General features: G+C 36.4%; 1 protein-coding gene across 1 annotated transcript; it reads right to left on the reverse strand.

Annotated features, from left to right (window-relative positions):
• Positions 1-1,559: 1,559 nt before the first annotated feature.
• LOC140157054 (uncharacterized) lies at positions 1,560-8,156 on the reverse strand. The gene is made up of 4 exons (XM_072180119.1): positions 8,052-8,156; positions 7,475-7,734; positions 3,854-3,936; positions 1,560-2,603 (listed from the first exon to the last, which is right to left on the reverse strand). Exons 2-3 carry the CDS (start codon positions 7,719-7,721, stop codon positions 3,854-3,856), a joined length of 330 nt encoding a protein of 109 aa, XP_072036220.1. The 5' UTR covers positions 7,722-7,734; positions 8,052-8,156; the 3' UTR covers positions 1,560-2,603.
• Positions 8,157-24,704: the final 16,548 nt, after the last annotated feature.

Raw genomic sequence — 24,704 nt, forward strand, 5'->3', positions numbered from 1 at the left:
TTTTTTCAGGTTATGAAAACGTTTTATACTCTTAATATGCCCTTTATATAACCCGACATTTAAACGTTTTCTGACAACCTTTTATAACCTTTTGCGAATGATGTCGAAAACGTTTTGTGTTTGCTGGGTCTACTCATGACCCATTTTTAAGCTAATTTGTATGGTTAATTTGGAAAATTTTAAACAAATGAAGAGCTTATTTCCAAACCGTGTTAAGTCCACCCACCTTCAAAATTGAGATTTTGATGAAAATGGGTAGTGAGTAACTAGGGCTATCCAGCAATGTGTTTGTTTTTTCCCAAAATTTGTCAAGTTCCGAAATATTGACACACAAAGTATCGATTTTTTTCCAAAACGTGTTAAGTCCAATCCAGTTTTGTAGCAAACTGTGTTTAGTCCACGAACAATGCCCTTGTGGGTAGCTTGTAGGCAAGTAGCACGGCATAGGGCTTCCAATAGTTAATCGCCAACGTTCTTGTTTGGTCCTGAGACTAGTATACATGAATTTGGTCTGCATAAAAAGTTGTTGTTGTTGTTTTTGTTTTATATTAGTAGGCTTAGTTTGTATGGGATTTCTGAAATATTTGATAGATACCTCCAGAAAGACATGAATAGGGTGGGAAGGGGAGAGGGAGAGGCTGTGATGGTACAATTAATGTTAGAGGATGGTGGTAGAGTTAGTTTTTGATATTATTATTTTGTATGATTATCAAAATGTGCTACTAAATTCAAGGTATAATTTTAAAGTTAAAGGTATAACAAAACTAGAGAAAAATATGGTTAGTTCTGTGTTACGTTTTGTGTCAAAATGTGTTAAGTCCATGCCAGAAATTGCGTTTTGTGTCAAAACGTGTTAAGTCCATGCTATTTTTAAAACAAATTAATTCATTTAAAAAAATCAAAAGTCTCTAGATTTTAACTTAACATGTTTTTATGGTCCTATTTATGTCGCCTTCACTTCACTGTAATTTTATAGAAATCGAACTTTTTTTCATTGCCATAAAGAAAATTCCTGATTTTCTTCAAAGTGAATCTTGTGGACTTAACACGGTTTGAAAATAAGCTCTTCAAATAGAAGATTAGTCCATTTTTACTTCATATCTACTCATGACCCATTTTTTTAATTGCCCAATGACCCACTTTTTTAAACAACATTTTATTCTGATAGGCCCCTACTTCCCGACGCCGGTAGATACACACCCGTCACTTTTAACATTTAGTGGGGAACGGATACACGGTCTCTTAGCCGCAATCTGCGGGCAAAGGTTAATGGGTAATCTAGAAAAAAAATCTTTGCCCCCTCCATTTACCATGCTAATAATAGATAACACTAGCTGAACGAATGTGAATGCGGTACGCTGGATGTCACGTTATGGCACTCTAACCAATAGGCACTTATGAAAAGCATCAAATTGACATCATGGGCACGTTCACGGTAGATCACCTAGTGCTGTGAAGTGGTTCTTCTCCACGTCAGTTACATTCATTGACAATGTTTCTTACACCCCCATACCACACCCCCATCCACACACTATGAAAAAAGGCAAAACTCTTTGCAGTTAAAATTTGCGCAAATTTTATTCTTATGGTATTATAAATCAAGTAACTTGGAATTATTTATCTCTTCCAATTCTAGTTACAGCTCATGAATATTGCCCTGGGTATGATTACGACAGGATTCACAGGAGGGGCATGAAGACCAGCACGGCCCTGGTATATTGAATTTTTTAAAGTAAAATGCTAATACCTATCACAATACATCCAAAGGTCCAGTGGCATCGATGAGGTGTCACTGAAGATGGAACATACACGTAATCACACTAAAAAAATAAAAAAATATTTCTCTTTTTTTTTTTATCACAAAACTGCTTTTATGACAATACGGTAACACGAAAGTGACAAAATTGATTAAAAAGGTGTAGTCGTACATTTTGTGTAGAGTAATGATTAAAATTGAGACAAGTTTGCTATTGACCCATGTATATTTATAAGCGCCGCAAGACTTATAGAACACCAAAAAAGTTTTGGAAATTAAATCCTCTGTGGCAAACTTTTAGCATAACTGTCGCTTTCCCAGCATGATATTATTAGGATTATGGTTGATATGTAAAGTAATATTTTAAGCTCCTCCCATTGTAAAAACAGTTGGTACATTGCAAGTGCATTTCAGCTGTGAAAAATGCCAGCCTATTGCTGACGAAGTTTAGGAATATCACCTCAAACCCCCAAAAATATGATAATAACAGGACAATGTAACATAAGGTTCTGGAATTCAGCACCCTTAAAATCCATCATTTTAGGCAAATTTACAACATTATGAGCACCACAATGTAAACGAATGTATCTATCAAACAATGATTTTACACCATCTCCCGACACACTGCAAATAATACTCAACTCGTGCGGTTTATGCAGAACCCTTTCAAGCTAGTCTTGGCACTTCATGAAGAAATATTCCATATTCAATGTCAAATCTGTGTAAGGTTGTAAATGTAACTAATTATTTCTTTGATCAAATAAATTGGGTGTTTTTGTTTTGTTTTGGCGTCGGTTGAGAGAGACTTGGAATGGTACGTTGTAAACTAGGTAGCTTGGTTAACATTCTAGAGAAAAGAAAGAGAAAGAAACAAGATATATTGTTACAAATAGTGTATGAAACTTTATATAAATGCATTCACGCACCCTGCATACCCCAACAGGCAACATGCAACATACACATACGCTCACCCAACACAAACGATCAAATAAGAATTATATTGCACATACATTAAAACATACATTTAGTCGATCCGGGGGGTCTGGGGTTCAAGTCCTCGCACAGATAGGTAAGTCTCGCGGTTTTTCTCAGGTCTTGTCTATGTATGCTATGCTTATATTGCAATTTAATGTTTAGAATGCTCTAGTGCAGTGGGTGATGCGTGGTTCATTCACGCCCGGGGGGGGGGGGCACTCAAGTATGATAGTGTACGCATGCGTGACCAAATGTTATTGAAACACCACCTTAACGAGTTTTACCATACCAGCAAATTTAGCCCCTTAATAATGTAATTGAATATAAAATTTACCCCCTAATGAGTTTTTGGCTAGTAAAAATTTAAAAAACGCATTCTTTTTGGACTTGTAATTACCAAAAATATGAAAAGGTACCCTAACCAAGTTGCTCAGTTTCAGAAAACTACCCTTATTCTTGAAAATCAGTGTGTTTTAGACCCTAAATGCGTCACTCGCGTAACTTGCCTTGCCTAAAAAACACCCCTTTCTACATGTTCTACTTGGTTTTTTTTGGTCCCACATGCGTACAGACCATTTATGTGAGTGCCCTCCGGTTTTTCACGATATTGACAAATGTGTCTCTACTACATGGCTGATTTTATATCTAAACGCAGCTGTGCTCAGGTTTGTCGACTTCAAGAAAGATTTCGACTCCATCACAACGTCCAGGATCTTTCGTGCCTTATATGATCAACAAGTCGGTCATATTTTCAGTGCTTCAACTTTAATACTGGATGCCTAACGTTGAGGTCAGTGCATCCAAGTGCTCTACAATGACAGTGCCACTAGGTGGAAGTATCTCTGAGCCTTTCCAATTAAACAAAGGGTGATGTGTTGGCGCCATTCCTGTTCGTTATTCTGATTCTGGCAGACTACTTTCTGTAGAAATCCTCTTCAAAAGACAACTTATTTACAAACACATTCTCCCATCCCACCCCAATAAAACATACATTCACACCTCCACACCCCCCCCTACACCTACACACAGCCCACACCGCTACACACCCCAGGGACCCCCGTTACTCAATCCCCTTGCCACCCCACACATCCCACCCACACAAACGTATACATAATCACGTACCTAATTGCAACTGGAAACGAATCTCTTGTCGTTTTGTGCGTATTTTGCATTGCAGACGCAGTTATTCAAGGGTGGTGGGCACACTAAAAGAAGAGGGAAAAGAAATTATATAGGTTAACCCGATTTTTACAACACAAACTATGAAGAAGGGGGTTGTTGCATAAATTTTATTCTAAATATCATATGCCATTTTATTTGGTACTTCTATCGAGTAATACCAAACTCTAGTTATACTCATTTAAAGTACAAAAATTCCCACATAAGGAGCTGTGCAAATATTATGAGCCCTGGGGAAGGGTAAAATTATGGGGCAATTATTTTGTGGCCAACAAAAGGGGGAACAAGCATTTTTGGCAAGCTGAGAGGGGGGCAAGAGATATTTGAAATAAAATAAAACGCCCTAAAAAGGCTTAAGAAAAGAGTATGGAAACGCTGATATATGCACATTTTCCTGCTCACAGCGCTCGCAGTATATAACTATAATCCTTATGCCTTCCTCGAGTATTTTGAGATTTCTTATATCCAATTTTTGCAAGAATCTGTTATGCTATTTTCCTTTTTGAAAATGTATACTTTTATATACTTCTCATCAAAAAAATTGGCATGTGAAAAGTAGGCAAAGACTTTTTGGCAGGCCGAAGGGGGCGGAGCAAGCCATTTTTGATTGGCCGAGAGGGGGTAACAAGTATTTTTGGCACGCCGTTTGGAAATAAGCCCAATCGCCATTCTAACTTCCGGTTTTTGAGAGCAGTTTTGGGACACTTTGACCTCTGACATATCGGGAAAATTAACGTAATTATTATTAATTTTCTTATTATTGTCATAATTTTGATCATTAAAAATACCATATAATTAATTTATAAAATACTAATATTTTTCATATTTGTTTTAAATATTGTAAAACATTTTAGATTATATTTTGTACGTACAAAAACCCAATATTTCTGAATTTTCTGAAAGGTCAAAGGACAAAGTGTCCCAAAACTGCAAAAACTGTCCTACAATGCATTGCAAACTTCCAATGCCGATTGGGCTTATTCCCCCTCACAATTATTGCACAGCCTCGAATATCGCTCTAACGTTTTTATGTGAGTATTCCGTCGTAATTTGGAAAATTCTGGTTATGTACAAAAGTATGGATAAAATTGATTTTTGCGAAAATGCGATTTTCATAAGATTTCCTCCTAAATGAATGGAAATGGCTATTTCAACCTAACTGCCACATAAAAAGAAGATTACTCTTGGAATAACTTTACAAGAGCAAAAGGAAAATTAAGCATTTTATTGTTTAAATCTATGGTGGGTCTCACCAACCAAAGTATTCTAGAATACTTTGCACCAACCACCTTCTATGGTAATTTTTAATGGTCGGCCCTACCCCCGGATACAGCGCTGGGGTAATACTTTTATCACTACTATTAAGTGGTTTAGACGTAATCACGAGCGTTAGGCAATAGAAACAAATTAGTTCGATCTTTCGATCGACCATCGATGCTTGGTCGAACCTTATTATTTATGAAATCAATTAATTAACTATTATTAATTGTGATAGGATATGAATCCTAGTATGTATTGATATTATTCTCATTGATTGCACTCATAGAAATGACTTGTTCGCCTTGTTGGCGCAATTCAAAAGGAGTAAGTTTGGACAACTCAAAAATAGTGTAAAAGTTGCCAAAACAAAATTCATTTTAGTTATCCAAACTGAAACTTAAAATATGCTGAAAAAGCTCAAAAAGTTCCGACAACTAATCAACTTTGTTGGCATTACTTAAAAAGTTGATGTAAGTTGTTGCGTCAACTTTTTAAGTAATGCCAACTTCTGAATTCAAGTTCAGGGAACTTAGAAAAATAAACAAGGTTCAAAGAACCACTTAGTTGAGTTATTGTAACTCAACATGTAAGTTGATGTAACTCGCAAAGGTTACTGGTACTTATTGTTTTGAGTTATTCCAATTTGGTACTTTGGTACTTAGTTCACGTAATTGGATCATTTTCTGCACAATTAGCAGTATTCAACTATTTATTTTTGTAATCAGTGCAAAATTTTGTATACTATAGCACACCTCTAGAAAATTATGCTAACCTAGGCTAGTTTCATTTTCTGAGTTGTAACAACTCAATAAAGTAAGTACAAAATGAGTGCGACCAACATAATGATATCGAGTCAGCGTTACTCAAAATTGTACGCGTTGGCATTGCTCGGAAAGTTGACACAACGACTTACATCAACTTACTGAGTAATGCCAACGAACAATTTCTATGAGTGTAGTTATTGGTTTATTAATAACAAGCATCGAAGTGGTACAACTTCTTTCGTAGTAATAGTGTTATTTTAAGTATCAAAGATGTAAAAGAAGGCATGTGTAGCGATCTAATGTTAAATTTTAACCTAAATGAGTTCTTAGGGATGAAATCAACACTAGATATGCGGTTGACCGGCGGTTCTGTCCGGTTCCGCCCGGTTGCTGTTGTTCTAAACAATGGCAACCGGACGGAATCGGACGGAACCACCAGTAGAGTTTTGATGCCACCCTTTATTATCGTTTGATTCCTACTACTCTTCTTATATAAGTTTCAAAAAAAATTACCACAGTTACCACCTGTGCATCTGCTTAAATTCAAATATCAATAAAAACAATAATTATTAAATTGGCACAATTTTTTCCAAGTCATGTTTTCCAAAGTCCGAATTTTTGAGCAATACACGAAAGTCGGCAAAGTGGTATAATTGCATTCGGAGTTACATGTATATTTAGTAATTAGTGATAAATAAAAATAAAACGGCGCTGTTAAGAGTAAAAAGAGGAAACTGTTTGTTAAAATCGGGGGAACGTACGTAAAAAGGGAAAAACTTTTATAAAAATCGGGGAATTAATAATAAAGGATGAATTTAGCTGAGATCAGACACCGTACGATGTTCATCAGCATATATGCGTTTTCCTTTTCAGAACCAATAACCCGCGTTTTTCTTCACACGCATGCTTACAACATTTGCACATCAGTGGTCCTCGGAGAAATGATACTGAGGCAAATTAAATGAGGAATGAATTGAATTGTTTGTATTTATGAAAAACTGTTTTAAAATCACTGCAAACTGCAAAGTATAAAAATGTGCGCATTATTGAGCTTTAATGCTTTGATTTTTTTCTCTCATTGTTTTATATTTTTCTCATTGCAGTGATTATATTCTAATGTGCTTGCAGTGCATTCGTCAAGATAGTCGCTACGATGAATTAGAGTTAAGACCTAAACATGTGCATGTCGGGAACACGGTCAGTTTTATTAAAGAAAAGGCAAACATTGATGTTGAGATGTTGATCGTGTTAGAGACACGTACACGCTTCGTCATACCAGGTGTAACATTGATGAACCACATACTGGTCAGGTACGGATCCAAATTTTGAAAGGGGGATTGGGTCATCATGAAAAACCTATTACGGCTCCTTTCGCTTGCCAAATTTTACGTCAAATGCGACTGGGGTAGAGAGGGGTATCCCGTCGGAATCAACCTTTTTTACAAACATTAGGCTTTAATTCGCCTATTTAGAGGGCCTCCCTGAATCCGGCCATGCACTGGTTTATTGTGATTTTAACAAAAAAATATAATACACTTACTCTGCCACTTGTCCTTGCCCTTGCCCTTTCCCTTTCCCTTTCCCTTCGCACGACGTTTATCCATCAAATCTTCAAATTCCTCTCCTTCTACCCCGGCCTCAATATCGCCACGCTTGCTTGCTAAAAGATTCATCACATCAAAATCGCCGTCCTCGTCATCATCTCCTGCCTCAAGATATGGCGCTGCAACAGCTATCGCAACAAAGAGGCTGAATGCCATCAAAGTGAATAGAAGTTTACTGGCCATCTTCAAGGTGTGTCTGTTAGTGTATAAAAATAAAGCACCTGTTGTATCATTTTAGATATATATATATGATCAGCATGATTCCCACATGTCCGAACTTATTATACACTGGAACAAATAATGAAAATCACTCAACATCATACAACAAAATAAAATAAAACAGCGAAACCTACATCCTGTAGTAAGTCAAAAACTGAAAGCAAGTAATATAGAATTCAGTAGCAAACAAGACAAGCCCAGAGCATAAACTATATCTTCACTCAATAAAATCACATTGTAACATTTATGTCAGCATAAACGTGTGAAAACCAAATAAATACAGTACGAGCTTACCTCAGTTTCGATTCGTAGAGAAAACGAAGAAGTGTCTCTTGATCTCGTTAATGCCTTAAGGGATACTCAGCACCAACAGATTTCTCTCTTCCAACTTATATTCTAAAACTCTTCATGGACCACTACCTTTCAAATTAAAGAGTGGTGTGGTGCGCATGTGGTTAATTAAAGAGATTAAATATCACAGAGCCGTATTGAGGAAGCACCGTCAAAGGTTGCACCGCGAGTCCCTGTGGTGCCACAAAAAGGTAGAAAACATTTTGTTCTTACAATGGAGGATATAATAAGTTACCATTGGCCTGCCAATTTCATAATCAGAGGTCAATTCTTTCTTAAAACAAAAAACATGTACTTTCAAATTGCAGATATGGAACTAAGTCTGATAAATGTACTCATATGCCCAGTAACAGTGAAACAAATTTGGATAAGTCGGTTTCAATATTGCAATATAAGCAATACAGCATTGCCTTACAAACGTACGTAAATCTTAGGTGCCAACTGTCAATCATATTGCCGGTAAGGTGACTTAAGGGGGTACTACACCCCTCGAAAAATCTATTTTTGCATTTTTCTCAAAAACTAATAACACACTTGTAACAAAAGTTATGTATATTATAGGGGCAATGAGTCCAATTACTACACTTGACACAAGACAAGCGGTTCATTATTTATGATAAGAAATAAGGTACCGCTAGGACAAATACCTCATTTCGAATCATATATAATGAACCGCTTGTCTTGAGTCACTGAAATTTCAGTGTAGTAATTGGATTCCTTGCCCAAATATACATAACTTTTGTTACCAGTGTGTTATTATTTTATGAGAAAAATTAAAAGTAGCCACAAATTTACCACAGGGGTGTAGTACCCCCTTAACATTTTGTCATTTTGAATACCTGAAATAAATTATCCATTATAATTCCTGAAATAATTATCCATTATACAAAGCTGAATTTCCGTGTATACGTCGAATGGCTCAGTAGATATCACCAAGTTTCGCAACAAATCATTAATCTAAACATCTCAAAAAAAGTAACTGACCCGCCTTAAATAATGACCATTATTCAAAAACGGGTGATTGTATTACAAATCTGTAAAATACGTTGGAAGCAGAATATATTTCTGCACATTTTTATACCTCATTTATAGCAATTGACTAAATATTGACGTCACAGCGTACATTTAAACCAATGTAGCCCCATATTTGAAAGTTTTGCATTCAGTGTATTATATATGGAAGGAAATCTGTGTAATGATTTCCGAGTGTTTTTGTATTGTAAAAATTTGTATGTAAGTGCAACTTTCAAATCTGGACCTCACTACATTAAATTGATCGATGTTTTATTGTTTTCTGTGCTATCGTATCAAATGAGGTGTCAAAATGCGCAGAAATAAGTTCTACTTCCAACGCATTTTACAGATTTGTAATACAATAGCACTTGTTTGAATAATGGCCATTATTTAAGGGGGGTTAGTTACTTTTTTTGAGATGTTTATATATGCACTGTTTTCAGTGTATTCCGTTTAATAAGCAGATGCGCTACTATCATACGGTATAATGTTACATGGTAAGGAAATATAATGTTCTAATGATGGTAATGTAAGATACTTTCCCATCTGCCAACAATAGTTTTGTCATATATCCATTATATCCTATACCTCTTTCACTATCATCGTTTTCATCATATTTGATAAGAAAGTGCATATTATGTGAATGGATCAAAATAGACATGACAATAGACATGCGCAAATTATATTGGTATTATTAATAAATCATAAATTATAAATTATAAATAAATTAACAAAATCAGAGAATTTTCAAATTTTTGTACCCTGTGGAATCCAAATTTTGACATTTGACCTTTTCCCCTATAACTCAAGAAATGTACATTGTAGATAGGTCAAGCTATACTTTTTCCGATTCCTTATGATGAGAGCAATACATTGGTTTGAGAGCTTTTGACAAGATTTGACCAACTTTGAAATGTCACCCCTGTTTTAGCGGCCATTTTGGATTTATGCAAATTAGGCATTTGCATTGCGGAAATTTTGTTATAATGGTATTATTAATCAATAATCTTGCAATTATTTCAATTCCAGTGACCTTATGCATATTCGCCGCAGAAATGATGATGTAAGAGGATTAACTACCATAGCAATAGGTCAACATTTTTGACTATATCGCACTGCACAAGTACGTTCTCGGGGTACCTCTGCATTGAACCATGTCAAAGACGTCCTGGATCGTAATTCTATAGAATATTCATTTCATTCTGATCACTCGCACCTGTAAGATTTGTACCTTTATAAAGGCGGTATTGTATTCAATCTGTGATTACAGACATACACAGATAATGAGTGCAACCTGCTTGTACATGTTGTAATGTTGTAATACAGGGCGAAATATTCAAACATTTTAACTACTATTGCTATGGTAGTTATTCCTGTTATATCATCACTTATACGTAAGATGAGCACAGGGTTCACAGGGGGGCATGAAAACCAGCACGCCTCTGTTTTATCATCACTTCTACGGCGAATTGTCCTGGGTAGGATTAGGACAGGGTTCACAGGGGGGCATGAAAACCAGCACGCCTCGTATCTGTTTTATTGGTTTTTTCAAAGTAAAATGCTAATACTTTGTATTTTTTATTGAGATTTAGGTTTTGGGCTTTGTTGACGTCTGAAGATGTCAGACGTGAGAATTTTGTGTGGTGTATCGAGAAAAAATAAAACAGCGGATAAAACTGAAATTTACTCAATCCAGCGGGAATATCGCGAAAAAAAAAACCCCGGGCGATTTTACTAATACGCACGGGGGCTTTGGGACGATTTATTACATCAAGATGGCCTTAGCACTCTGAATACTAGATCATCGGTTGATATTTGAATCGGCGGAAAGTCTTGAAAATGAGGGAGTTTCGTAAAATTCTTTTATTTCAAAAATGGAGCGGAAAATTGTCAAAGAGTATGTGATTGCTGATTTATTCCTTAACCACACCAAGTATCTAGTTATGTTTAGTTGTGGCGTTAAAATATCCAAACAATTAAGTTCCCGACGATACAGTTCTTTTAGGGACACCCTGTATGTTGTACATTTGATGGATCAAATGGAAAACAAGTTTACACTTTAATAACCTATAAAATATATTTATAAGCGCCACGAGATTTTTGAAGCACCAAAACAAAATTGTTTGAAATTCAGTTAACCGTTGCAAACTTTTAGCACTATTACATTTCCATGATATTATTAGGATTTGGGTTAGATTTTAATAAGGTTAGAATTAGAATTACAGGGGAGTAGTGTGGCGACCACTTTGCTATAGTTGCTCTATATTCCTGTGCAGGCTTTTAAATAACCAGCATTAGTGTGTTTGCCCGCTTCCATTTTGTCAGAATTTTCTGCTACCCCACATGTGTTGCATGGGGGGGGGGGGTAATTTTGGTTTTATTGACTTTTTCAGCATCTCAGTATTAGTCAAATGTTGCTTCACTGCTCGAGGATGAAATCAAGTGCAATATTTTCATTTTATTCTGAATATAACTCACAAATCTGTTTTACCTTTTAACATATTATTTTTGATGTCTCATCTGGTTATCTATGTGGTTTTGATGCTTATGATGTATGTGCAATAATATTATATTTTTCATGTATTATTTAATCTGAAATTGTATGCTTTTGTTATCCATGTTGATTATAAATGTTTCTTATTGTTTTTGGGTTTTTTTGTGAGTGAAATAAAAAATACAATTGCAAATATACAAATACAAAATTTACAGAGAAAGTTACAGACACGAACTCGTTTGTAAGTGAATCTGATCAATTGCCCTCAGTTGGATGAGCGTAATAATATCTGCAGGAGATCACGTGTCAGAAACGAATACGATTGACCAATCTCACCAACATTTTATTACATTTACTTCTTTATAATCTTATTAAGATATAAATATAACTAATTGTTTCTTGATCAAATAAAGTGTTTGGTGTTTGTTGGTAGCGATGGAGATAGAATTAGAATGGTACATTGTAAACTGGCTAAGCCTGGTTAACAATCTGGAACAAAAGAGAAAGAAACAAGTTATTTATTATAAAATTGTGACATATAATGTGTATGGAATTTACACATTTGCATGCACCCTTTACATAGCCCAACATACATCATATAGCATACACACGTCGCAAATAATCAAATAAGAATTAAATTGCCCATACATTAAAACATACATTTAGTTGATCCGAGGGTCTGGGGTTCAAGTCCCCGCACAGGCATGTACATCTGGCGATTTTGCTCAGCTGTTATCTGCCAATGCATGTTGTATTGTTACGACAGTATTGACTATATTCTTGATCTTTTACTGAGAAGCAACCAGGCTGGTTTTGATCTAAACGAAGCTCATGTGGGATTCTTAGTCAGTGGCTATGGGTTAGCTTGTTAGCGCTGAATTTCGTTGGTTTCTGCATGCCGTCTATCACACGGTAGACGGCAGCATACTCGCGTCGTCACGAAAGCGAGTACGAGGGTATGCGCGTTCTATAACAATACGCGGACGAGATCGCAGTATCCGCAAAATATGTAAAGGTTAGACTACAAAAACGATTCTCTTATAAATGCATCTACGCATAGTTTCCACCTCGATACACCCGAGCAAACAGTTATTTCCTGCACAGTCTAGTCTCTGTGTTGATACTACACGGTTGAGTAAATAGCATCATAAGAGCTGTGGATGATCTAATGGAAAATAGGCATCTGTGATTAGTTTTTGTCAAACCTCAAGTGTTCCCTTCATCCAATCAGAAAACGTTTTATATCGAACAAAAGCTAACACTTCCCCTAAAAACACGTTTTTTCATTAGGTCAACAGATTCAATGTTTATAGCAAGGCGAATGTGGGAAATCTCTTGAAAACGACCTATCCCAGCACAATTTTTGACCAAAAAAAGTCAAAACCTGAAGTGTTCCTTGTGCAAAAAGTTACTTTTTTCGCCTGTTTTGTCCTACGGTTGTAAATTCAATGAACTATGACTTTGTTAAAGAGCGCTTACAAATTGATATGCTAAAACGGTAAATTTTCGTTTTGTCAGAGAAGGGTGAGTTTTAGTCATGACGGTAACTTTAATTTTTGCTGAATAAAAAAATAATAAATTAAAATAATATTTAACTAACTAAGATTGAGAATAAACGATAGAAATTGTTGATCTATTCTTACTATCCTCTACCGACTAATATACGGCAGGCAGGTCCAATATTTTATAGTAGTGCAGCCGGCATCCGCTACTTAAAATATTGGACCTGTCTGTCGTCTATCACACGGTAGAGGATAAAAGAGGTAGAGTATAGTTGAGATTATGACTCCATCACACCAGCGGACAGCGTCAAGCGCCTTTCATACCTGAGGCGGTCAACACTGTGTACTTTCATTTGAACATGCCTACCTCATAGAAAACTAAGGGGCGCACCATTAGATTTCCAGGGGGTGGCATGGGAGTTTTTGAAAAAAAAAAACTTCGCCCACTCAAATTTTTGCTGCTCTCGGAGGCGAAAAAAAAATCAGCCGGCTTCGGCGGCGAAAAAAAATCTGCCTGACCCAAACTCCCATGCCCCCCTGAGAATCTAATGGTGCGTCCCTAAGTCCCAAAGAACACCAAATTGCCTCAAGTTGTCGTATAGTTTTTACCAGAACTCATCACCATTGCACTTTTGGCACATTGATTTGGGGTAATACGCCCGTATGCTAAGTAAAGATTTGTTCCAAGTCTATCAGGTTTTAATACAGATAATAATAATAATAATAATAAACTTTTTAGACTCCGACAAGTCTCCACTAAAACATTGCATCTGTATGGATAATGGTTTGGAAATTCAAAATCATTTTGCCACACAATGTGAATTTAAAAAAAAAATGGACTTAATTTTGTTCAGAATGTATACAGTGTTGATTATATTTTCATCACTCCAACATTACGGCATAAGGTTGTGGTCAGTGCCATGCATGTGCTCTACAATGACTCTAACCATATGCCTTGAAGGCCTATACTCCAACAGTATCTTTGAGCCTTTCCAAGTAAACAACTGGGGTTCCAGAGGGGGAGGGGTGTTGGTACCATTCATGTACATTGTTCTGGAATTCCAAAACACACTCACCCCTGCACACACATCCCTCCAAACCCCATTCACCTAAACCTCCTTGCCACCCCATTCCTCCTCAAAGCACTCACACAAACTAATAAATAATCACGTACCTTAACAATTGGAAACGTATCTCCTGTCGTTTGGTGGGTATTTTTCATTGCAGACGCAGTTGCGATTGTGTGGGCAAACTAGAAGAGGGAAAAGAAATTATATAAGTTAACTCTTGTTCTACTAAGCCACTTTTGTTTAAAAAATACGAAGAGGTTATAAATGTCATATGCCATTTTATTTGGTACTGATGTAAAACTATGTGTCCTCTAAGTTATCCAGTGATCCCAGAATAAATACAAACATTCCCCACATAATGTTGCTCTGACAGTATAATATGATTATGCCGTCACAAGATTGGGAGATTCTGGTTATGTACAAATTAGTATGAGCAGAATTAATAATGTGCCCCTCTCTGACGAAACCCGCCAAAAGTCGCACTCGGCCATTTCGAGCTACGGCGCGCGAGTCAAAGTTGGTAAAGGGGTGAAAAACTTTGCAGATTTCGTTTTTCAGTTTATATTATTTTTTGATTCCTTAATATGTTTACTTTAAGCTACCATTGAAAACAAAATATTATTTTACGTCCAAAGTACCCTAATCTAGCATTTTCTGAGTCAAACCAAGTCCTTAACATGTCATTTTACAACTTTAAAGCCATTTTCTTGCATGTGCCTTTTCTTTATATGTCGCTTCCTCCTTCCCGTTGACAAACCGTAGAACATGGACCACATGTCATAGAAATATAATTTGGGTATCAAATTAATGAAAGCTGAAGACCTATACTAAATGATGATATCAAAAACTCAAAAGAAAATGAAAATCGTGGACTTTATACTGTAGAAACCTATGGTGGGCCTCACAAAAAAAAAACTCTGGTCATTTGTGATGGTCGGTTCTAAAATTAGTGCAAAGGATGGATCTACGATCTGCTTTAAAAGGGCATTTCGTATTCCACAACCTCATTCCCCCCCCCCTCCCACTTTTTAAAGAAAATAAAGTGCATTTTTTATAACACTGGAAACCTCTGGCTATATAACTTTTATGTACAAAGAATTGTATTCTTTTAGCAAAAATATCGCAAAATCTGGATGACGTTCTGGTACACCAGAACGAAGTTAAAACAGTGGAGCAATGTAATACACATAATCACTGCATAACTCGCAAACGCAAAATCGGGATCAACTGAAATCTTGGGAATAAGCTTTTTCGTGGATATCTACTGAAAATGTCATAAAAAGAGGATGCTGGGATCACAAAATACTCATTTAAGTCGTTTAGACATAATCATGCCGGACGAAAACCCTCAAGGGTGGTACAACCCCCTTCCGCCCACAGAGACTCAAGACACATTATTCATTGTTGGAACTAAGGCGCGATGGCCATAAAACTTTGGTTGTAAATGTACAGATAGTGGATGGAGCACAGAAGAATTGTGATCGCAAGGATCAAGAAAGCGCGCGGAGCGCACGAAAATTTTGCATTATATATTATAAATTTTTGAGTCACCAGCCCTTAATAATTGTATAACCCAGTCCCCCTATTTTTGGTTTAAAGAAATTATGACCAGTGGCGCGCGGCATTTCAGAGGGGGCATTGAGGGGGGGGCAAAGTGAATTTCAGGGCCGGAAAATCAACAAAATATTTGGGGAAAATTCCCCCTTGCCCCCCCCCTAGCACCGCCACTGATTATGACCGCCCTATTTTTGGTTATAAAATTAATTATGACCCCCAGCATATTGATAACCCACCCCCTTCCAAAGAAAATTACAGCCCCTTCTTGTCCTGACGTGCAAACATTATTAAATAACATCATCGGCAGCTACAGAGTTCTGACCTTAATGCCCGTAAGAATATCGTCTGTATTACAGACCATGTACCTATATTACCCATAGGGAAAGAAACTAATGGTTAGTACACACTCTCGGAAGCCATCGCCGCTTCGCGGCTCGCACTCACCGCTCACCCCTTCTCGATCGCGAGTAGTCTTTGACAAAGACTAGTAAGAATCCCATTACGTCATTGATATGTCCTATTGGCACAAAACAATGAACGTTTTCATATCAGCTACATCTAGCTTTTCCGTCGTTAATAAATAGTTTATCTTGACACTAAACATGCTAAATGCCACTATTTTGCTGGGACAATTTTCCTTGCAACCTGTCATTTACTTTTGTTTTACATGTGGAGTTTTAGTATATATCCGGATCTTTGACTATGGTATGGCGACTTGTAGATGTCACGTGCGTATTTATAAAAGCATTATTATTTATTCATTTATAAATATACCCAAAGTACACTACTCATTGCTTTATATTTTCTTGAAATGTTACCATAATTAATCCGCATTGTAGTTGTTAGATTCTCATATGATTGCAGTGCATTCGTCAAGATAGTCGCGACTATATAATTATGAATTGCCGGTGTTTGCCGGAACTCGAAAGGCCCAAGTGCATTTCGGGAACACGGGTAGAATATAGAAAAGGCAAAAATGTATGTGAAATGTGCTAGCGACACACGCATCTTCACACCAGGTATTTATGAAGCACATATTGTAAAAATACTCGTCCATACTGAGCTTTACTGCACTGGTCCGGTGACGGATCCAGGTTTTGAAAGGGGGAGGGGTGCTCATGAAAAATTTATTACGACTCCCTACGCTTGCACAAAATTTATAGCAAATGCTACTGGGGTAGAGAAGGGTATCCCATTGGAATCGAATTTTATTTCAAACTTTGGGATTCAAATCGTCAAAATTTTTATTAACAATACGGTAAAGGTAAAGGAGTCGAACCTGTATATAAAAAGTGAACGGAGTGCCCATCTCTCTTTCATTGGCAATTAGGCCAGACTCCTCTATGTAATGCTGTTGTGGGGGATCGCTATACCTCCTCCACAACGAGTCTGTTACCTTCCTAGCATGCCGGTACCCAATTATACACCTGGGTGAAGAGGAGTAAGTGAGATAAAGTACCTTACTCAAGGACACAACACGATAGCGTCGCCGTGGCTCGAACCCGCAACCTTCCGATTATGAGTCGAAGCCCGTTCCGCTCGGCCACCGTGCTCCCATTATTAACAAAAATAACATAATAAAACACTTACTCAGCCACCTGTTCCTGCCCTTGCCGCTGCCCTTGCCCCCCTTCGCACCACGTTTATCCATCAAATCTTCAAATGCCTCCCCTTCAAAATCGCCGTCCTCGTCATCATCTCCATCATCAAGATATGGCGCTGCAACAACTACCGCAACTAGGCTCAATGCCATTAAAGTGATTAGAAGTTTACTGGCCATCTTCAATGTGTGTCTGTGTTAGTGTACGAAATAGAAACACTTCTTGTATCATAATAATAATTATCAGCATGATTTCAACATTCACGAACATGAACTTACTTTTACTGGTCCCTGTGGGTTATGAACCAATAAAGGCTAAATTCTAACATTTCCATTCAAAAATGGGTTTTTATTATTTTCACAAAATGATACTTTTAACTATCAGATATTTTGTCATTAATTTAAAAGCCGAACAAAGAAACTCGCTATTTCTACCATCCCAGCGCCTATCACCAATGCGTATATCCGGTCCGTCGCTAGTTGATGAGGTCGGTCAACCTATTTTAAACTATTCCGATTTGTTAGTTCACAGCATCTTGCAAATGGTAATTGGCCTTGTCAAAAATTGGACTTATCATTTCATAGCGAGAATTCAAATATCACAGATATACTTTTGTAAGTCCTGTGGTTCTTGAGTTACCGTAAACGTTCGCCTAATGGTGCACCTGGGCTTCTTTGCCTTGTGGTAAATTTCATGTACAAAGAGAGAGCTCCCTCCTCTAAAAATCCTAACAAGAGTTAAGGGTATGTGCCCTTATTTGTTGGTGGCATTTTTACGGGAGGGCACTTTTAGTTTGTGTCTTAAATTCATGTCAAGGGAGCCGATAACGCCATTAGGCGAACGTTTACGGTATGTTGTAAAAAGGGCTGAAACAACAACACTTTTGTAAAACGTACATAACCCATTAACAACGATAAATCAAGCACGTTTTCAAAGTATTTGATGTGTAGAATGGACTTTTGCAAAACATCAAAATGTTATTTTTCAAAAATATATTGATTTAAATAATAAAAATTGATACTTTTTTGGTTGTTTCGACCAATTTATACGCCGTGTTTTGTCAAAAAAAAAAAAAAAAAACATTAATGTCATATATCCATAATATCCTAACCTCTATCATTATTATCGTTTTCATCATATTTGATATGCAAGTGCATGTCAGGTTAAAATGTTGATGGATTAAAATAGACCTGACATAAATATAAATTCAGTCCTACCGAGTAAAACCGCAATATCTACGAACATAAAAACATACACTTTCTTTCATACACATCTTATTTCTTGTGAGATATGTTCTACTCACCGCGAAGTCAAAATCCATAATCTTCAAAATACATGTTTTATAGGCCTTTTATTATTAATGGTTTTTCAATTTCATTTTTATTGAAAGTTCGTAATCTAGAGTAATGTGCTGGCGACAATAACTAATAGCTGGTGATAAAACAATACCGTGGTAGCTAAGGATAACGGTCTCTGTGTAGCAACGAAAAGAATATAATAGACAACGTATAAACATTGATATTAGAGAGATTGCGAAGAGGCGTTCACTGCAAACGCCATACGGGTTACGTATTACGACATTGTGCGGTAGAACGTCATAGTGCCGTTCACATCCAAACTAGTCTCCTACACAGCCAGTTTGTGTCGGTCCTAACGCTCGTCGTTCCTAGTATGTTCGTGATAGCCTCATAAAGTCTGACTGGAGACCATATCTAAACGCAATTGCAATAAGCTTATGGTGGCGCTATGCTGAGACAAATATATCTAAAGATATAGGAAGCACCAACGCTCTGCAGGGTCTATTGTTCTATTGTTTCCGATTAGAGCGCTGACATATTGGAAAATGTTGCCAATCAATATTCATGAGAGTGTACATTCAACGTCCAGTTTTCGAAATTGGGTGACTTGTGTTTGGCAGGTGTGAAATACATCTGACTGAGCGTTTTAATTAAGTAACGAATACAGGCATTGACATCATCGAATGGCTGCCCAGTGCTGTTATGTGTTTAGTTATTATATAGGCCTAATATTATTATTAAATGTAGTCATCATTTATTTCTTTTCCCTTCTTTGTACTTATTCTTTCCTTTGTCTTTATTATATCTCTTCATGTCTTCCTCTTTCTCCCTTCCTCCAGCCCTCTCTCATTCTCCATATCCCCTCTTTCCCTCTTACTCCCCCCTCACTTCGCAAGACTTCTCACAGGGTGAATTTGCCCCTCCCCAACCCCCTCCTCTCTTTGGGTACGCCACTATTTCCATACCAATCTCCTTCTTATATATCAATATTAATAATAATCAAAAATATTAACATCAATATATCAATAATGATCAAAAATATTATCATCAATATCAATAATAATCAAAAATATTAATATCAGTATCAATAATAATCAAAAATATTAACATCAATATCAATAATAATAAAATATCAATGATAATCAAAAATATTAACATCAATATCAATATCAATATCAATAGCAATAGCAATAACAATAAAAAATATTAATATATTTTGATTATTATTGATATTTATTTTTATATGAAATTAAAAATTGCATCGAGCCGGACAGTCTATTGAAATCAAACTGACGTCAAAAAAAGTAAAAAGTAAAAAAGTTTAAGATAGTGGACCATCGTTTAAAAATCGTAACCCATCGCAGACCACCGTTTCAATGCCGCAGGTACTCGCAAACGACCCGCCATCAACAGTCAACATCCGTCACCCTCCAGACAAAATTCGCAAGTCACTGTCGCACCAAGATCGTTACAATTTCGTTACTTGCCACAATGTGTCGTCAGGGTTCGAGATGTGACGTCACTTGCCGTTGTTTTTTCGTGAATGGTCGTTGACATTGCTCGATTAAGGGATCTAGAACGAGCGTTTATTGCGTTTCGACAGTATTTTTTGTGGGACATGAGAGTACCTCAGACCTATCGAATTGCATTCTGAATACGAAGCATGTCTTTCTGATATCAAATAATTTTCATTTTTTTTAAATCACAATATAATACAAATTTTATGACAAATTATGAAAATTTGATATTTTTCAAATTTTGATATATAACAGTCCTCGAAGTAAATTATATAAATCTAATGATATATTCTTAAAGTGTATGTAGCTGGGAGGAAAAGCCGACGGTCAATTGAAAATTTTGACCTTTCATATTGAAGATATGGATTTTTTCCCAAAAAGACCTAATTTTTTTGGTGTTTTTGGAAAAAAGTCCATATATTCAATACGAAAGGTCAAAATTTTCAATTGATCGTCGGCTTTTTATCCCACCTACATACACTTTAAGTATAAATCATCAGATTTATAAAGTTTACTTCAAGTACTGTTAAATATCAAAAATATCAATTTTTAATGATTTGCCATAAAATGTGTATTAAATTGCAAATTTCAAAAAATCAAAATTATTTGATATCAGAAGGACATTCTTCGTATTCAGAATGCAATTCGATATGTCTGATGTGCTCTAATGTCCCAAAATAAATACTGTCCAAACGTTCATACCCCAGCCCTTAACTACCCACCAAACACAAATATATTACAGAAAACGGGACATGTCGGGTAAAAGGGTATATGAGGGTCAAGGGTTTTTCTTTCTTTTTTTTCAAAAAACGTTTTCTTCAAAACTTGCTGCATAATAGACTTTTTAGTGTGTACTTAAAAGTACACACTATGTTTGGCAAATGATATTTTACTCTAGCATTTGGAATTTTTGTTTAAAATGTTGTATTATTTTTTCAGTATAACACATTAAAAAAAAATTATAATTAGAGAGGGCGGCCTATCTGCTGTGTCATAGCATGACATCAGTCAATATGAGACAATAAATATTAAATGCGAGGATCCAGCGGATACATGCCTGAGAAAATATATAATAATTACAGAAATGGAGCTCAGACAAACTGGCATTATAATAAAGGAGAGAAAAAATCAGAACCGTTCGGATTCGAACCAGCGTGCACTAACGATTACATGTCGTTGGCTCACCACCACACGCCATAACAGCTCATGGCGGATCAGCCGGCGAATTGAACATGTAATGATTTTATTCTCTCGTAAATGTCGCACGGCCAATGTAAATTAATTATAATTAGAGAGGGCGGCCTATCTGCTGTGTCATAGCATGACATCAGTCAATATGAGACATTAAATATTAAATGCGAGGATCCAGCGGATACATGCCTGAGAAAATATATAATAATTACAGAAATGGAGCTCAGACAAACTGGCATTATAATAAAGGAGAGAAAAAATCAGAACCGTTCGGATTCGAACCAGCGTGCACTAACGATTAAAAGCTCACCACCACACGCCATAACAGCTCATGGCGGATCAGCCGGCGAATTGAACATGTAATGATTTTATTCTCTCGTAAATGTCGCACGGCCAATGTAAATTAATTATAATTAGAGAGGGCGGCCTATCTGCTGTGTCATAGCATGACATCAGTCAATATGAGACATTAAATATTAAATGCGAGGATCCAGCGGATACATGCCGCTGGACATTTAAAAAAAGAGTTTTCATGATAAACCAAAATTGATATGTTATCAAAATATTTAAACTAAAACCAAAAACATATTCATGATCATGTTTTAAAAACATTTTGGTGTTTGCTGAATAGTATCCATAACCAAGCACTTTGACAGCTGTTTAATGCAACAAAATAGCAATGGCGAAAAATAACGTTGCACGAACTGCTGTCACCCGTCCAAAACAGATAATTCTACCGCATTATGTCGTAAGACGTCACGATCTTGCCTAAAACGCCTCTTCGCAAGCTGAATTTTGGACGGCATGCTTTATAATGCGTTGAAACGTCATTTTGCTACCAACCGCAACGTAATCGCCTAACGGTAATTCCACGATTGACCAATTCACAATAGATTTCACCCTCTAGAGGGCATACTAACTGATTTTGGACTAATGTAGCTTGCCGTTGGCGTTCCCGCATCACGTTTCACGTAAAAATCTCTCTATTATTACCTGAACTTTACTTTAAGTACCCACCGAGTCCAATTTAGAAGAGCCCCGCACCTAGGTATTTGACCTTATTGGTCTTGTGGGTCGCTTCTAAATTGGACCCACATCACATGCAGGGCGCACACCACTAAATAATCGTCCCATTGAAATACACAGCAAAATAGTAAAAGAAAGTAACTTTGTTTTTCTACCCCATGTAACAACATTTTTAATATTTTGATCAAACCAACGTCTTAAATAAAGATTACATTTTTATTTAAATTTGATTTTTTGCGACAAGTTAAGACAAGCTTGAGAGATACGAACTCCTGAACAGCGCCCTCCCGAATTTCAGCCGACACTCTCGCCTCCTTACCAGTTCCGGTCATGATATTGTACCATGCACATTCGATTCGGAACATTTTCTGAACCGATTTGTAATGTTGAGCTCCTATTCTATCGTTTTTTATCAAAACAACCAAGAGTCACTCAAATTTGGTTACTTCGGGACGCCGATATATTTCGCATAGGCGCTATTTTTACCGGAACTATGAAGGGTTACACCAAATGCGGAAAGATTTAGTGTAGTGCACCCAGCATTAAAGTAATCAACGAGTTGCGGGCTTTCTCTAAAGGAATTAGCATTTTTACGTTGACTAAATCCTGCCTAATCTTAACGCATTTACGTTGTGTAACCTTAATGTTGGAAGCATTGTTGGAAATACGCCAAACTGAGACCCTCATAGTGAGTAGCCTATTTTGTTGGGGGGATGTGCTGTAGGAAACTAAAGACGAAAAATACGATGCACTTCACGGGGACTCGCTATATAATAATGAGGTTCTTATTATATGTTATCTGTTGTGCAGTTCAATTTAGTAAAATTGAAATTGAGAACTTTTTTTAAAGAACTCTTGAGGCCCATTTTGAGAGCGTGGTGTAGCCCAGATATATATACTCAAAATCAAACTTGCCATACAACTTTATATTTCATCTGAAATAGCACTAGCCCAGTCAAATTAAGAAAAATGAGGGAATAACCCACTTGCAACAAAATCTATTTAATCACCTTTAATTTCAGAGAAGCATTATATAACACAACAAAAGCCCCCTAAAAACCAAGCAGTAGAACAGTACCTAATTTGCATTAATCCAATATGGTCGCTTATGCAGGGATGAAATTTCAATGTTGGTCAAATTTTGTTGCTATACCAATATATTGCTCTCATTAAGCATGTTAAGGATTTCGAAAAAGTATAATTTGACCTGTTCAAACGTACAGTTCTTGAATTATAGGCAATTTTTTCCAACTGGTCTCAAATTGTTCCTTTGGCAAAAAATAAATAAAATGAGAAAAGTTGCATTGTTTTGGATGTTTTATAACATAGGTAACATCACAAAATAGGTCAATATCAACAGTGCGCAATGGATTTTCTTTGCCATGTCACCAAATTTTGTCCCCTGTGAAAATTCAAATATTAAAATATTTTGACCAAAAACTGTCAATCGGAGATAGGTCAAACGTCTATACTTTTTCTGAATCCTTTTGACGAGAGAAATATAAAACAAGATTTGACCAACTTTGAAATTTCACTCCCTGCTTAAGCGGCCATTTTGGATTTATGCAAATTAGGCACTGTTCCACCACTTGGATTTTCGGGGTCTTTTGAGCTTTTGGGAGATGGACGCATATGAAAGGAGTTCTGTTATAAAAAAAAGTGCTGGGTAAGTTTATAATTTGACTGAGCTACACGCCATACCAATTAATAACACTCCCAAAGTGTGTAGTTTTGTTCAAATGAGTACAACTCATATTTGGTAAAAGCAAATACGACAATTCTCATTTAATTTAAACGTTCATACTCTAGTCTTTCGAATGATATTTTCATTTACAGCGAATTCCTTATATATTTTATACAAAAGGGTGCACTTCATTTTAACTCAGACTGTATGCGTGAGATTAGCCGTATAAAAATGAGGATGCTATTGTACATGGCATAAACATAAAGGCTGATTTCTACCGAATACCGCGGTGTATTCAAGTTGACTATTTTCAACACTACAAGTATAAAATGTTGATAATAAAGTCATGATATATGTAGTGATCCTTAATGTATCGAAAAATTAGTTTTTTGTTGTTTCTGCAACTATAATATTCGTTTCGGAAAGCACTGAAAAACAATTAAATTTAAGCGGTATGTTAGTTCCATTTTAAAATCAAAGCTGAATTAAAGTGTTGCATCATGCGGTTATTGTTATCTACATGTATGCACACAACACAGGGGCACTCACAATATGTAATTGAACCCTACTGGTAGCGATGTGTTGTAGATATAGGAGATGAACTAGTTAGCGTCATTGATCAAAAAGTATAAAAGCTATGAT

The sequence above is a fragment of the Amphiura filiformis genome, chromosome 7, assembly GCF_039555335.1.
Source record: "Amphiura filiformis chromosome 7, Afil_fr2py, whole genome shotgun sequence".
NCBI lineage: Eukaryota > Metazoa > Echinodermata > Ophiuroidea > Amphilepidida > Amphiuridae > Amphiura > Amphiura filiformis.